This window comes from Thunnus thynnus, chromosome 24, assembly GCF_963924715.1.
Source record: "Thunnus thynnus chromosome 24, fThuThy2.1, whole genome shotgun sequence".
Classification (NCBI taxonomy): Eukaryota; Metazoa; Chordata; class Actinopteri; order Scombriformes; family Scombridae; genus Thunnus; species Thunnus thynnus.
Genome location: NC_089540.1, coordinates 18,045,279 through 18,062,786, shown reverse-complemented (window position 1 = coordinate 18,062,786; position 17,508 = coordinate 18,045,279). Strand labels below are relative to the sequence as shown.

The following is a 17,508-nucleotide window of genomic DNA, read 5'->3' as shown; positions in this document are numbered from 1 at the left end:
AACGCCGTCTGGGCCGCCGGGACTTCACACTCAGCCTCCGTTATTATAAAAAGCTCATTTATTCTCGTCATACTGGCCTGATTTACTGACTCTGAACCCTGATTACTCTTTATGTCTGGCACCATGGCCTGGTAGGAGTGTCAGCATGGTGCAACGAGTGAGTCACAAACATTAGCGCTGCCATAAATGGATTGATCTGATTATTTTTATTATTCAGTTCATACTTTAGTCTATAAAATCTCATAATCTAGTGAAAAATTCCCCTCATAATATCCTTGAGTCCATGATAATTGTTGTTTTGTAGTATTTTTTTTCTCACCACTTTATTCGGCTAAATACACTTTATAGTTAGTATTTACAGTATGTTGTTGGATATAGCATATTGTACCTTTTATTGAGTTGTTTTCCATGCTTCAATTGTATAGTAGATAGTAATAGTAATGATATGATATAGTTTTTAAAGTTATTCATCATCCATGCATCTGTTCTTGTACTTTTGCTGTGACACCTTCCTTGTGTGGGATCAATAAACTTAATCAAATATCTTGTTTTGTCCAACCGACAGTCCAAAACTCAAAGATATTCACTTTATTATCAACTAAAACTGAGAAAAAGCAGCAAATTCTCACATCTGACAATCTATAATCAGAGAATATTTGGTATTTTTACTTAATAAATGACTTAATATGATTAAATATGATCAAAATAGTCAATTAACTAATCAATTAATCATTTCAGCATGAGACAAATGCCCATCACAAGTTCCCAGAGCTCAAAGAAACATTTGTTTTGCCAGACCAATGGTCCAAAACCTAAATATATTCAATTTACAGTAATCTTCTTCAATTAGAGAGGCTGGAAGCAGAAAAGGTTCGGCATTGTTGCTTGATAAATATGATTGATTGATTGATAAGCAGGGTTTCTTCATGTTAAAAACTTTCCGTGACCTCTCTCATGGATTTGATAAGCTGCCTTCCAGTAACTCATAATGAAAAGTCAACATGTTCCTCAACAGTAGAGCTGCTTACTCACTGTGATTCATTCTACATACGAGCCTCAGAGAGGTCGAGTGTTGACTGATGATGATTTGTGGATATTTAACAGAACAAGCTCAGTCTTCACTGAGAACTGGAATTGGCCTTCAGGGGGAAACAAGATGTTCGGTGACAGCCAGTCAGCTGAGCTCCATGACTGCCTACACATGTCCGACAGCTTAAGCAAATTGTCCGTGAATGGAATCAAATGGGGCAACTTCGGCCTTCGGGGGCAATGAGGCGTTTTATTACCATGGAAACTCTCTGAAGGGAGAATACAGGCCAGTGTGGCGGCTGGTGTCACAGCTGCTTCGAATGTTAAAATGAACAAATAAACAAACACATGGCCTTCGTTTTCTGCGCAACAGGGCAAAAACTGAATTCATATTCATACACGACATATCTGGGACACATTAATATCTTTATTTGCACTTATTTTTTAAGATCTGTTACTTTTATTTAATGCGATGGAAAACTGGCAACTCCTGCCCTGCAAATACTGACTGGATCTCTTACTTACTGTCTGCTTCTCTGTACTGTAACAGCTCAACTTAACACTAGAATATCACTAAATAACGACAATAATCTACTTATTATATAAGATGAATGTCAGAAATCTAGCTCAAGCTTTCATTCTAGGTTGAGGAAGATGAAGCAGGCGTTCAGCAGCATGCAGAGGCCTCGGTCAACAATCCAGTGTTTGCAGAGGGAAAGCAGCAGAGGCAGATTTACATCTCATTTAAATAAAAGACACATCAGACCGGACGCTGCTGGCATACAGATGCAACCACACACCAACCAGCTTTTATGCCTGTAATTATAATCTGTAATACCTCGCAGTTAAAGGGATGGTTTGTATTTTCAGAAGTGGGGTTATATGACGTAGTTATCCGTAGTCTGTGTGATGCCTGCAGTGGATTTGGGTCGGCACGATCGCAGTTTGGAGAAGCAGACAAGAGTACCTTATGTATTCTTACGCATTGCACTGTATTACGCTGCAGATCAGCTGTTTGGGTCGACAGTGCTGCTGCGGCGTAATACAGTATGCGGCATGCGTAGGAATACAGAGGTTCTACGGTTGAGGGAAGGTAACATTTTGCCGTGTTGGGCCGCCACGGTAAAAAGGATAAAAATCACAAAGGAGAACAAAACGTTTTGCAATCAGCCATCTGTGAGGTGGTCATAAAACTCAGTCTCTTGCTTGTCTTGATGTTCCTATAAAATCAAACATCTCCAGCAGCAAACCGGGTAGTTACTAAGGTAACGGCTAAAAGAGCTCCTCACATACTGTCACACACACATGATAGACGGTGAATTAAAAGCGTTATGAGTCAGTGTTTAATTCAGCTTGTATCTGATCCACCAACCAGCGAGTATTTTAGTGAGAAATCTTGATTTTTGGAATGGTCCTCCTCTCATTCCCACTGTCTCCTCCCACTAAAACAGCTCAGCTGACCAGTGGAGGCTGGTGGTGAGTGAGACGACAAAATGTAAAGTTTTTATGGAAATATGGTTTATCTTTATGAATTATATTGATGCTGAATTGACAAGAGGACTGTCGACATTTGACACCTTTTATCTTGTGTTTCTAGTGTTTTTGCAGACGCATGTTAACGTGTCATACTTCTTAAAGGGAGTTTGTAATATTTTCCCCGCAGAGCGACGGGAGCTTCAGTTTAATGCAAACTGCTCACTGCTACAGATCAATAACTGCTAACGTATGATAAGTTTATCTGACGTTGGCTGGTGTCAGTTATTGGTTTGATTAATGGATTAATAACGTGTGTTTGTGTTGATTAGTGATGGTAGCTGATCAGGCTAATTATCTGCTAACTGTAATCAGTTTCTAACAGCAGTAAACAGTTGTCCTTTGTGTGTGTGTGGTTTGAAACTACTTTCCTAATTAAACACAATGTGCTTGCTCAGCATTCTCTTCGGCCTTTAGCTTCCCTTTTTATAAATCATATTAACATTTATTCATCCAGAAAAAGCTAATAATTCTCTGTATAATATTACTTCCTCTTTCCTCTTCCTCAGCTGCTGTGTGTCTGCAGTGTATTTACTGCCTTTTCACACGTGATTTCAGTCCAGTTGGAGGCGTTAAACCCATCTGACTATCTGCCTTTGTATAATCATCCAGGCTGCTGCTGTTTCATGCAGTTTGCAGGGTTTAAAAACAGAAATACTGCAACATCCAGCAGCTGAATGCTGTGTACAGATAGTTAATGGTTGAAGGTGGTTTCTGTGGAGCTGTATAAACTGTGCAGCTGTTTTAATGTTGTAAAAATACCTCGTTTTCCTCGCACATCCTGGAAAACATCTTGTAAATTTTCACCAGGAGCAGGATGGAAAACAATCTCAAAAGGAATGTAAGATCCCAAGTCTTTGCAAGATCTGATGGTCTGTGACTAAAAACTCAGTGACTTATGACACATCGTCTTTTGATGTGAGCGGGTGTCAGACTTAAGTCTTTTCAAAGTCCTCTAGTGTTTGGTATAATCCAACACCTCGGTGACTCACCCGAGAAGATCAATGGCCGGGAGTACAACAATTTTAGTGTCATTATGTGCTCACTAATTATAACTACTAGGTAACAATGAACTTGTTACTGTAGTTCACTGTCTGATATTTATTCTCTGCTCAAGTTAAGTGAGTAAAAATACCAAATATTTGAATATTATAGCTCCACAGATAGTCAGAGTTAATTTCTCTAATCTGTTTTTTTTTTTATCTAAATAAATGGAATACTTTAGAGCTGCAACGATTAGTTGATTAATTGATTAGTTGCCAACTATTTTAATAATCGATTAATCGTTTGAAGTCATTTCTTGAGAAATAAAATGTCCAAATTCTCTGATTCCAGCTTCTAAAATGTGAATATTTTCATCTTGGTCTTTGGCAAACAGTGATTGACGATCACGATTTTATAGACTAAACGACTAATCGATTACTCAAAAATGTATCAACAGATGAATCAATAATGAAAATAATTGTTAGCTGCAGCCCTAGAATACTTTGCATTTTACTTTGCTGGTCAGAAATGTGAAGACGTCCCTTTAGGCTTCAGTACTGTGATCAGTATTTGATTTTTTCTTGACATTATAGAGAAAACAATCAACTAATTATTCCTATGATTGTTAAAAACTGTTGTAACATGAACTCACATCTGTAATTAAAGAATTATAAAAGCAAATATCCTGAGCTTTGCTAGCAAAGCACTGAGAGTTTAAAATCAATCAAAAACAACGTCGGTAAATATCAGGTAAATGTCAAGTCTCTTCAGAATCAAAGAGCGAGGGCCTCTCAGTGCAGATGCCATTTTCGAGCCCAGTGTTCAACAAAGATACAGTGAAAAAACCTCAAAAGCCTTTTTTTTTTAACACCTGCAGGCTATGATGCAATGCAGCTACAAGACAGTTTTGGGGTTTGTAAGTACAGGCGCGTACGTTGCTCTGGGATATGTCACTGTCACCTTCAACTGTACATGACGCAGCAGTTTCCTGTTAAATCATGATATAACATTCCCTAAATTAAAAATAATAATAATCTAACAATGTGTATCATTGTTTTCATTGATGTCAATGGGTTTTAAGTGGCCATATCAACCTGTGGTGATCTTTAAATGCTTTTAACCTACATTAAATCAGCAGGATGACTCTCATCCTTGCTTTTCTATCAGCGTTTGCTAATTTCCGCTGTTAAACAATCATCTCTGTCAGGAACATTCAATTACAACCTTATCTGTTCGTCTAACACAGCAAATAATCACTGATAATGACGATGCAATATCTCCATCAGTGGACACTCGTATGTTCATAATTCTTTCTACTTTTTGCATCATTATTGTGAGACATGTCTTTAAAAACAGTCACCCAAAGGACAGAGGGCATTAGAGTTGAAACTAGATGATTGATTTAGTAGTTGAGGCTTCATTACATGATATGGAGTAAACGATTAATCAATCAACAAATTAAATGACTAATAAAATAAATGTTTGTTTTATCCCTGGATGCCATCACGACTGACCTTCATTAGACATTGAGTTGAGGCTTGGTGTGTCGCTTTAGTGAAGCTGATCAGCGTTAAATTTAATGGACAAAACCTTCATCTACTGTGGTTATATGATCATTTTCAAAGGCGAAGAGAAACCGGTCACAGGTTGATGCCTCAGTGGGTTTAACATGCTGGGCCTGTGGTTGAAAGCTGCTGCTTCTGGTGGTCATAATATCCAGCTGGCTTCACACGACATGCTTCCACTTGCATGACATGAAATAAAATGTCACGCTTTGACTCTGAAGTGCTTATTTCCAACAGTGGTGGAAGCAGCACTCAGAGCCTTAAGTAAAAGCACCAATACAGCAATGTAAAAAAAAAGTCCTGCATGAAAATTCTACGACAGTAAAAGTACATGTGTGTATTTTAAAAGCTTGTTATATTATCCATTGTGTTTAATCAACTGAAAAGTAACTAAAGCTGTTAAATCAGTGTAGTGGGTCAAATGGAAATACTAAAGTACTTCAAAATATTACTTTCCACCACTGATTTCCAAACTCCAGTTTTTCTGCAGTGCAAGTTTAATGACGCTGTTAATTAGGATTCACCTGTTTTAAAAGCTTTTAGACTGTCTGCGCTTGCATACTTGTCCGATAATTTATCTCGGTACTCAGTTGCTAACGTTAACTAAACTACCGGTACGCACGCAGCTGTTCGCCGGTCACTCCCGCACTGACCGTGGTGCCACCGGTCTCTTTAGGTTTTAGTCCCCTTCTACTACTTCCATGAAAAGCCTAGTTTGCTGGAAAACCCACACAGTCGCCGTTATTAGCTGGCTGTCAAGCTACTGCGTCAATCCAACTAAACAACCGCTGAGCTAGCTACTTAACAACGCCCTAGCCGAACTCCCTACCAAAAATACACAATTTAAAATAGAGCTTTTTCTAAGTGTAGGTCAAGAAACATAAATTATATTTTAAATATAAAGTAAAGTTAGGAGCCATTATTTAATTCGGCGCCTATTTTGTTGATACATGTGGATTATATCAGTAAAAAAGTAACTTAAATGACGAACCATCACCTATCGTCGTTAGATTAAACTGTTGGTTTTTTTCGATGGAGTTCGGTGTTAACGTTACTCACTTCTCCGCTGAGGAGTCCTTAGAGACTTCATTGTGGCCGTCACCCTTGGAGCAGAAGCCTCTCACGCCGTGCTTCTTGGTGAGGTGCTGCCCGGTAAATGCTCTACCTCTGCCCGGGGACCTCCCATCAGAACAGCCGGTGCTGAAGCTGAAGCTGAAGCCGGAGGCGGTGGCAGCAGGCGCCGCTTTAACACCGACTCTACCCGTCAACGGACGCTTCAGCTGGGTTTGAAATAACTCCTTGAGCGCTACCGTTGACCGAAAATGTAACATTTCAATCCTGTCGGTAAGAGTATCTGAACGGTAAACTGAACAACTCTGTTCCTGAGGAGAGTGACGGCTCTCGGTCGAGTAACGGTTTTTTTTTTCCCGGTGACTCAACAACAGGAATTTTCCTCAGCGGGGCTACAACCAACCGTTCACGCCGCACGAGTTTTGATTGGACGATGATCACAGAGCTCTGCATCTGATTGGTCAGGAGAGCTGTCAATCATCAGGGCTGTTTTGACCGGGTGTGGGTCGTGTTATTGATCATTTATCTCCATCACTTCACAACAGATAGTGAACAGTTTAACGATTATGACTCACTCTTATAATGTTTTAAAGCACCGTTCCCTTACTTATAAGAGTTTAGCTGAGATACACAACAACTAAAATATATCAAATATTACAGTTTTGAAAGGGACAGTATAGCAAAAGTATATGACATATACTATTACAATCTTTATTAACTACAACAATAATATTATGGTCATACCACTGTAGTAGCAAAATGTAGCTATGGTATAAAATGCAGTAAAGTACAATGATGGCCAGAGATAAAATAAAGTAAAATTAAGATGAACAAATCCTGAAAAGTTGAATAGCAGGCTATTAATATAAACTTTTTTTTATTGAAAACATCAATAAATTACTATTATGATTACGTTTTATTGGGTTATGATGTAGTATACATGCCTCTCAATCATGTCAAACATTAGTGCAGATTTCAGAGCACAATGTGGCTATTCTGATTATTTATAATTATTAAATCCATCCAGTTTGGGAATGGTTTGGGGTAGGGGGTAGATATATTTGCCTATATATTTTGCTTTTATTGTATCCGAGTTCTTTCTTCCTGTATTTACTTATTTTCTTTTCTCCTATATTTCTAATTTTTCCTCTTTATTCTGTCTCTATAAGTAATGCAGTTACTTGTGCTCCTTTTTTAATATTATTACTGTTTACTTATTGGGCATGTACCTCTAGTTACTACTTTACTACTTCTTTTGTGGATTGCTTACAAAGTCCTCACATAGTCAAGGTATATTTGTATGTCTCTATTACAGTAGCCTATTTAAAATATAATTTAATAATTATTTTAAAAACATTTAGTCATTCCACTTCTACCAGTTAGCCCTAGAAAGCAGTCAGATGAGTACTAGAAACACAAGAACAAAGTAATTATCATGCATCACTGCAACATTTTCAGCTTCAGCTTTGCGACTTCATTAAAACTGCAGCTTTATCATTAACATCACAGATGAGTTCAACAAGTTGCTGCAGTTACACAACATTTCAGTCCATGTTTTAAATGTAGTGAAGCACCACAGATACACTTTTGGTCTTTATATTTCAGTTGGTATAAGAAGAAGTGCACTAAAGATCAGTATAAACTCACTACTGAGGAGCACAGACATTACAGTCGCCTGCAGTAACATCACCATGCAGGAGCTTCCCTGAGTCTGTCCTTGTGTGTGTGTGTGTGTGTGTGTCAGCTGGTCAACAGTGATGTCTTGTTCTGGTCTGACACCATGTGCATCATTCTGGTACTGCACATGTTAAGACTGCTTCCTCAGCAGATGGCAGCCTCTGTCTTTAACAAAAACAGTCACAGCACCATCTCCTGGCCAGAAATAATTTTGGTTAATTCCACAGGCAACACTGGAAAAACATCAAACCTAGATTAAGATAATAGAAGTGTCTCACAGCCTAAAAGGAGATAGATAAGTTTTTACTTAAAGTATGTTAACATATAGAGTTGTATACATATTTTACACTTACCTTTGTTTTACAATAATCCATACATTTAGCTTTATTTCTGTACATCTGGATATATTTCTGGGAACAATGTTTGGAAAAGCTGTAATAAATCTAAATTTATTTTTTATATATACTTGTTCACATAACGTTCAAACTGAGCCACTTCCCAAACAATCTGTACATGTTTTATAAAAGTGTTTGATCTTATGTCAGCCAGTAAAACAGATTTTAACTTTAAGGCTCTAATGTTTTAGATCTGAGTCAGACGGCATTTGAATGTTTGTTTTAACCTCTTTGACGGACTGGGTGGGTGGAGTTTAACAACAGTGAAATAATGACCTACAAATGAGATTACTCACCCGAAAGTATTTTCTAAATTGCTTCTGTTTACTTTTCTTTGGTTCCCAAATTTTATCTTTCTTTATCTGAATTTCCGTAATATCCACCCACCTGGAGCTCCAAGTAGGATAAAACAAACAAACTAATGCTGACTAATAAAGCCTGACTTGGAACATTAAACATTCATGAACTTGGACTAAATTTGCTGGAAGTGTACGGCTCAAATTTCCATGTACAGTTATCAGGTCTTCAATCAAAGGGGACTTCCAAAGAAATTTACCATCACTAAAAAAAGCATTTCTTGCAGTTGCTGAATAAGTCTCAAAATGGAGGAAAGCAGAGTAACCTAGATTATCAACCGCATTCAAAAGTACATGTGCAAGCTATGTGGTCTATATAGACATTGTCCTAGTTTGGTGTGACCTCAGGAAGATGAATTACCTTCTGAAATGACGTGTTCAGCAGTCACATATGGGGTGATGTTCAGGTGTCCACATACTTTTGGCCATAAAGTGTATTTGACAGCCTTGCTAGATTTTTCTCGACTATTGTGAGCTTCTAAAAGAGATATCCGTTACATTTTATCTGCAGTTAGACCACCTGTTATGGGTTATTTTTTTATTTTATTGAACTGTGTTTTTATGTATTACAGTCTATTTATCTGTAACGTACACTCATTTTGTGTAAAGTGACCTTTAAATACACTTTCAAGCTTACTGGCTAGACAAGTGCAATCAAAGTTAAATGTGACCAACATTTGCCCAAGCGTGTCCGACACATGCAAACATAAGTACGTTGCGGTTAAGTGGGTTTCTGGTTTAATCACGACCACTTCTGAAAAAGCAGTTTTCATGCAAATTTCTGAGCTTTTTTTAGGCTATAACATCCGACAATCATGTACCCATAACTACTGTACTGTCAAGGTGTTGAATGGTGCAATGAGCAACCTTAAAGACTCATGAGATGGTTTTCAACAGCTCAGCAGATGTCAGATACTTTGAACCTAACAGGTGTAACAAGCTTTTGTTAAAGGAAATGCTTGAGTGAATGCATTTTTAAAAATATGTACTATTTGTATGATGTGTAATACCTGCCATAATTAAACTTCCATTTAGAAGTACAACAGTCTTTGTTGCTAGCATGATTTTGGGCAATACCACAATGAAAATAAGTTATATGTTGGTGTAATCATATTGATTTATGACCAGTATGTGTCATAATGTGGAAGGAAATGGTGACAGTTCACTGTTGCATACAAACTTTCAGTCTCAAAATAGAGATAAATGCAAAGAAGGTGAAGAATGGTCTCCACATCCACTTTATATTTAAAAAAGCCTTTTCTATTCTATTATTTTACCCCTGTGCTTTTTTATTCCTCATGTGCCTCTCTTGAAAGAGCTCTGGTATACAATTTTAAAAAATAAACCCTCAGAAGTAATGAAAAGAGCAGGAAAACTGTCACTTTTTCAAACTCACAGCAGCTATCAAAGTTTAATTTTGTGCAGAAATCCCCTGTGAGCAGCTGCATTCACACTGCATGGAGCAGTAAACCAGAAAACAAAGGAAGGAAAGAAGGGAGAAAAACAAGGCGATCCCTAACGAAGCTGCAGGGAGGAGAGGCGATAATTCACCAACACCCACACCTTCTCAAAAGCAGTCAGCTTCCTGCTCCTTTCAAAATGAGGGTGATGGGTGCGCTCGGCAGATCCCTCCCACGCTGCTTAGCGGCTGGCTTCCGCCCACCGCCCGTAGAGCCGCCCACCTCCAGCCGTTGCCACGGCAACACATCATCATCAGTGACTTGCACTGGAGGAGGAGGAGGACAGGGAGGGGAGGGGAGGGCTGCCACTGTGAACAGCAACTAGCGTGGGTGTTCATGAGCTGAGCTATTCTCCAGAGAAAATCTGTCTGCGTGTGTGTATGTGTGTGTGTGTGTGTGTGTGTGTGAAAAGGGGGGGTGAAAGAGGGGTGGAGGGAGTGGAGAGAAAGAGAGAGGATGATGGGAGGTATGTGAAAAGGACCTGCGTCAGAGTGAGTCATCAGCCAGTTTCACAATGTGTTGATGTGACGCTGATGCAAATGGCCTGCGCAGGGATTCATCTCAGTAAAACAAAAAAAAAGAGGAGAGAAAAAAAGAGAATAAGAAAACAAACAGAAGACAGAAAAAATCCTTTAAAGGAAGCTTAACTGTCCTGTGAGTGTTTTTGGCAGTCGCCACTTTCATCCCAAACCTGCCTCAGTTTCTTTTTTACCTGTTCAGGGAAGTTTAGTTTTTGAGCAAGACACCGAAACTCAGTCAGCTCCTCCCTGTAGCGGGAAGCTAATATATAATCAACCAAAACATTATTATCACTATATTATAGTGTTACTAAGACTATAACCTATTATTACAGGACTACAAAGGCCTTTTCTGCCTTAGCTTGATACTCTAACTTGAACAATATGGCACCAAAAGCTCAGTCTGGTGTGCATGCTAACAGCATAGCAACTGCAAACAAACTTAAGCGTGAAAGTTCATTTTTGACCTTGGGAATGGTAGTTTGACAAAAAAAAAAAGTCTTACTTCAAGGACTACTTACTCGCTTTTTCTGGAGCTTCATCAGAGTTGAAGACTGCTGAAATCGCCAGAAAAAGCAAGTAAGTTACGTTGACCTTGAGTCGAGATAATTTTGTCAAACTAGCATGTGTACAGATAAACCTTTTTGTTTTAGTCGTGAGTTGTATTTTTGTTTTTTTGCCATTGTCCTGATATGTACTTCTAACATCATAAACATCTAAATCTTCATTAGTAAATTTGTTATGAATTAACAAAAGTTTAAGCTGTGTGGCTAACTCATATCATCAAGTCAGGCTAACTGTGGCTAAATGTTGGCTGTGTTCTGGCACTGGATGACCAAATGTGAGCCGGCTTTAGCTCATGAATGGCTGCCAGATTTGGGAAGGTTTTGAGTGTACTTAAGTGAATTTGGACTGAGAATTAGCTCCTGTTAGCAACCTCCTGGTTATTTTTGGGCCCATGTTGGCACCCTGAATCCAAAGATGTTGGATTTAAGTTGATGTTAGCCAACAATTTAGCTAGTAACTATAAGTAACTTTAAATTTATGCTAGTCACCTAACATTATTCAAGTTAAAATGTTAGTATAGCTATATTTAAGAGAAGATTTAGTATCAATCCTTTTCTTACAGGTTTAACCACCCAAAACTATAAAATCGTCATATACAGTCTTTGTAGACCATTGAGAGGTCTAACTACCAAAAAGATCTGCTAACTATAACCCAACTGATATATTGGCATGGCCTATAATACTGGGACGATTTTTGCTTATGATAGCTATCATTGTCAGCACACTGTCAGCTGTTAAAACACAAGAAATATTAGTACAAAAAGATCATCATCCATCAAAGAGCACCCTTTTAAACTGTGAAATGTCCTGCTCAGCATATATTTTGTTCACAGTCCTTTAATAACCACATTTAAAGGACCTTTATCAAAATGTTCGTTGTTGAAAAACTAAAATTGGTCAATATATAGATCTTTTAAACCCTGAAATAACAATGTAGATATCAGCCAATATCAGTCAGGCTCTAGTAGTAAACATAATATTTTCATGCCAACACAAATATTCATGACAAGTAATGAAAACACAGATTTGAATTGGATTTAGATGACATTGATCAGAGAACGCACCTTACAATAGAGTTCAAAAAAATAAAGTTTAATGTTTATGTGCTGTATAACAAATAAAATATATTAGTGTTTAAAAAACAGGTGCATAACTAGGTGAAGCCTAATCTATCACTTTACAATAAACAGTGAGGAGAACGGTGATCAGTGAGACGGTAGTTCAGACATGCGCTATATTCTCTGAAACATCATGGGCCAGTGTTTGAGCCAATCAGGCGGGTAGCAAAATATTTTTTTTGTCCCCGACCATGATTGCTGTATCTCCCAAAGTTCACTAGCTACTTTAGCTTTTGCAAACTAGATTTTTACAACAAATCATGACTCCACATCCTCCCTAGTTTCTTGCCATAGTGGCTGCTTGAAACAAAACAACCTCAAGGAATTTTGTGAAAAGAGCACAATGTCTTTAAATACAAATACAGTGCGCTGCGCACTAAAAAGTAAGACAACACAAACATTTCCAAAGTTGTAGGTGATTTCCCACCCTGGTGCTGATGACAGACATACAGTTACTGAGCACATGACAAAATGATCCATATAGTATGCAAATAGACTTATTACTTACATAAATATTGCATTGGTCTGTCATTACGCTGAGTGAGACTAAACTATCTGTAAGGAGCAGGGGGGAAGGAGAGTTAGACCAAATTGTCTGGACATTATCATCATCTTGGACCAAACAGACGTATTTACACAATGTGGCCAACACATAAAAACACAGTGAACACTTATTTGTTATGTATCTACCTCTAAACAGCAAAAACACATCTTTGAAATATGCACTGATGGCCATCACAGGTGGATTAAACACTGTTAAGAGCTAAGGCTAATTAACATTATCATCATGTAAAGCATGTTTTTATATACCAGACACTTTCACACTGTTGTATTTTTTCCTCAATGACACTTAAGTTTTCTTTTTTTGTTTTTGCTCTACATACATAAACACTGTATTGACACCAAAATCTACAGCAAAGTTACACTTGACAAAGGAAAACCCTGGTTGAGAGATTAGGCTAGCACTATTTGTTATCACGGTACTATTTACAGACCCCAGGCTGCTGCTCAATGAAGAACAGCAATAAATTTTGCTTTTTGCTGCTTTTGTCAAAAAACCACATACCTGCAATCTTTAATATTTTATCCTTTCTTCAGTTGAAAGTTTACACATCAAGTGGATTTTAAGACCCTTGGGGCCTGCTGAAAGCTTTTTGGATCATTTAAAAAAAAACAACACACAGGCATCTTCATTCCTGAAATACTCCCTGTTTGCAGATGCGTGGTTTCGGTTCAACAGCAGTGTTTTGCTAAATTACAAAGTGAAATGAACCAATTAGCTCGGCCTCCGGCATGCCAGCCCAGCCATCCTGCCAAGACGAATGACAGAGGTCCCCTGCTGTTATTCCACAACAGCTCTACATCTTCTTAAATTACCTCCCATAAATATACACAAGACAAGAGTGAGGAAGGAAGGACTAATCCCACCTCTCCTGTTTTCCCATTTGAAGAGAACGACAAATAAAAACTAACCTGCTACAGGGGCTGAATCCTAACTCAATCTCCCTACAGTACTTACACCTTTGTTTTGAGTTACAGTACAAATGCAGAGACCTAAGTTAGACTTGGGAGAATGACGGAGGCTCAGAAGACGACCTGGGTGACGACCTGGGAAACCACAAGCCACCAACAAAATGCTGCTAAATCTTTGGCTATTGCTGGTAAGTTCTGATCTTCTTCTTGTAGTCAGAAAGTCTAGTTGGCTTGTAAAGTCATGAAAATGGCTTGCGAGGTTTTGGACACCAGCCACTGCAGCCTACAGACAATTACTGTGCATTCCTTGCCGCAAATCTCAAAATGAGGTAACACTTTGCACTTTATATGTCTACCATTATTATGTGTTAATGAGTTTGATATTTTACCAGTAAATATTCATATATGCTTGTATGTATATTACAAGTTCATCTATAATTTGCAACATAAATCATTAATAGTAGTAGTAGTAGTAGTACGGATATTGACCTTGCCTAAAAAGCTGCAAACCCAAAAATAACAGTTTCCACCCTGACAATAATAATAATAATAATAATAATAATAATAACAATAATAAAGAAAATAATAAGACTAAAAGTCTAAAAGGTTCTGTGACGCTACACAACTAATGTCACTTGTTACTGTAAGCACTTTAATGTAAAGTACATTGAGTTTACCTGTTAAGAAATGTGCTGTATAAACAAAATTGCCTTGCAATGACAATTTTAATATGCTCATGTTTAGCAAGTAATGTCACCATCTTAGTTTGCATGCAAACATTTGCATTTACAAGTATAGTTGAGGCTGGTGGGAATGTCAGTAGTTTTGCAGGTCAGGACAAATTTAAGTTTAAAACTCATAATGAGGAAAAAAATAAAGGATGAACAAACTTAGTACAATTCTTCATGTGAGTGATGTGAAAGACTGTAGGAAATTTTGTGCTATAATTTCACAAATTAAAATCTTGAACCTGCAGCTGGCTCTACATGAAAACTGAAAGGCTTAATAAATCAATTAGGATTAATTATATTCGGGATTATATGCCTGTCTGTGCAAAATTGACAATCTGGCAATCCATTCAATATTTGTTGAGATATTTAAATCTGGACCAAAGTGGTGGATTGACGAACACTCTCTAGAGCCCTGCTGTTCATGGATACTTGAAATATTTTGGGATTTTAAATGTTTATTATATATCAGTTTTAAGGTGTCCGTGAGTGAAAGAGAACTTGAAACATTAGTTAAATGGCAGTCATATAAAGTGTTACCACTTTGATGCTAAACTTGTCAAATCATGCTCCAACAATTCTTCCATCTCTGAATCTACGTTTGAGTTATGATTCAGCCCCGGCATGAAAGCCTGCAACCTGGCTGTCCAAATAAAGCAACAAAAATAACACCCAGGCAGAGGTAAAGAGTGTACAAATGTCTGCAACAGATCACTCTTAAATTACATGTACATCTAACATGTACAATTAATCAACAGACAAAGACCTGTAGAGCATCGAGGGGCTTCTCAACATGCTCTCTAGGTGCTTTGGCAAATACTTTTTTTTAAAACAAAACAACAAAAAGACAAAATCAAAGAAAAATAAATGCTATTCATGAGGCAACATTGGTTGTTAAGGCTCTACTGTGGCTGTGCTTGCTTAGTATCTATTGACGGGTAATAACTGCATACTGTCAAGTGTGAGTAGAATGACGTGGGGGTGGGACGGGGGGGTTGTGTGAGGCGGGAGGCACTATGTGGAGTCTTCTGGTTCTGACTTGATGGTCTTCTTTTCTGCGTTGCTGGATGCCCGCTGCGACGTCCCATTTTCTAAAGATGAACACGAAGATAAAGAATGGTATCGTCAGCAAAGAGGTTGATAAAGCAGCATAAATCCTTATAGAAACCCATAAAGTAGTAATTGCAGAACAAATGTGATGCTGTAAACTCTCAGATTTTATGTTCCTAAACTCTTACCAAAGCTGCCCATGAGCAAGGCACTACACATTCTTATTGTAAGCCAGGATAATAAGCTCCGTCTTCACATCAAACATCACTAACCTGTTGCTGGTGTTTTGGTCTCGTCTGTGTTGTTGTTGTTGTTGTTGTTGTTATGGTTGTGATGGCGCTTAAGCTCATTGGCTAGCTGCTTGCCCAGTGGGAGGTCACCTTCCTGCATGTTTTGACTAACCACCCGCAAGTTGATTGGTCGTTCATCTGGAGAACGGAGAAAGACAGAAACACAAAAGCACAAACATTATTATTATTTTTCTAATAAAACATAACTCAGATTTTGCTGCCTTTACTTGTTGAACCATCGCTGAAACAACCAGAAGTTCAGCAAATTTTTAAACAGTTAGTGCTACAGGAGGGGTGATTGTGTCCAAACAATTTTCCCTGATAGACACTTTCTTCCATGAATTTGAACCTTCGAACCTGCACTCTCATGACTCTCACTGCTGCCCAAAAACATCAAAAAGTTTGACTGAACATTATTCTTGACCATGAGTAACTCAAAGAGAACTGAGCTAATTCTATCTGCTGAAAAAAACTGAGGTATGGTTGAAAGCTCTGCAGAAAGCTACTAAATGGACCTTAATTTTAAAAAAAATGTCTAGAAAAGAAAATCAAAACTTCCATGTTGTCTGTGAAAATAAATGTATGCCTTCGTAGGACACAAAAACCAGGAAAAAAAAACAATAAGAGGAAGAAGACAGAGAAGACTATGTCTGAGAAAGCTCTTCCCACAAACCAGTGTAGGATTGATCAGTCAATAATGAACACAGAATCAAATTGCAGCCTTCATCCATCAGACATGACTAAAGTAAATCAAGTTGGATAAAAGCAAACATCAGCCCAGATGTTGTTCTACAGTAGCTCAGGCTTTGTTTTACATGTTCAATATTCCCAGTGGTAACAAAACATTTGTGTTAAGCTGCTGATCCCTCGTGTTTGCCTTTTTTCCCTCTGAGAGCAAGAAAGAAACAAAGAGGGAAAGCCAGAAAGAGAGAAATGTAAATGTATTTTGTATCCCTCTAGAATACCACTGATATTCTTTATTTCACAGATTGTTATTGAGTATGTTTACTTGCAAACTAGTGTCCCAGTTTTGAGTCTTGTCCTGTTTTTGATGATATTTGTGATACCTGGTTATTCTAATTCCTGTATACAAGATTCAGATATTATCCAGGTTTCTCATCACCTGCTTTCTGGATTATCATCAGTAATGCAAGATGAAAATTACAGTACAGTTAGGTTTATCTTCCACATCCCTGCCTTTTACTTTTACTTCTACTGCCAAAAAGCTGTGATAATGTAATTCAATCCGTAAGGATTTTCACAAAAAATATGCGGATTTTGTGGATATGCAACCTCAAGCAGTTGTAAGAACTTTCTGTTGATACTAATTCATTTTTGTTGACTGCTTAGGTGCATAACATGATATAATGTGCATAAAAATACTTGGAAGGAAACACGGCGAGGAAGAGAGAATATTGAAAAAGAAAAGAAGAGAATAGAGAGAAGAAATAAGGAAAATGTAGGTTGATAAAGAAGTAGAGACAGTGAAAAAGAGGATAAAATAAAAAACATAAAGTATGAGAGAGGTTAAGATAGACAAGAAGAAGGAGAAAAGAAATGACAAATGACAGAGAGGGGGAAAAAGAGACAAGAGGAAGGAGAAAAAGAAGAAAGAAAGCAGAGAAGAAGAGGGGGAGGAGAGAGAGAGGTAGACAAAGAGAGACAGAGAGAGAGAGAGAGAGAGAGAGAGAGAG

General features: G+C 37.9%; 2 protein-coding genes across 4 annotated transcripts in view; both read right to left on the bottom strand.

Annotated features, from left to right (window-relative positions):
- LOC137177377 (glutaminase kidney isoform, mitochondrial) overlaps positions 1–6,584 on the bottom strand; it is a 34,368-nt gene extending 27,784 nt beyond the window's left edge. For both annotated transcript variants that reach the window (XM_067583649.1, XM_067583650.1), the window contains exon 1: positions 6,171–6,584. In XM_067583649.1, the coding sequence (XP_067439750.1) occupies positions 6,171–6,442 (272 nt within the window). In that variant the 5' untranslated portion in view covers positions 6,443–6,584. The remainder of the gene's footprint in view (positions 1–6,170) is intronic.
- A 5,642-nt stretch (positions 6,585–12,226) lies between these two features.
- Positions 12,227–17,508, bottom strand: part of nab1b (NGFI-A binding protein 1b (EGR1 binding protein 1)) — a 29,633-nt gene continuing 24,351 nt past the window's right edge. For both annotated transcript variants that reach the window (XM_067583654.1, XM_067583653.1), the window contains exons 7-8: positions 15,797–15,952; positions 12,227–15,565 (exon numbers count right to left, since the gene is read on the bottom strand). In XM_067583654.1, coding sequence (XP_067439755.1) covers positions 15,489–15,565; positions 15,797–15,952 — 233 coding nt within the window. In that variant the 3' untranslated portion in view covers positions 12,227–15,488. The remainder of the gene's footprint in view (positions 15,566–15,796; positions 15,953–17,508) is intronic.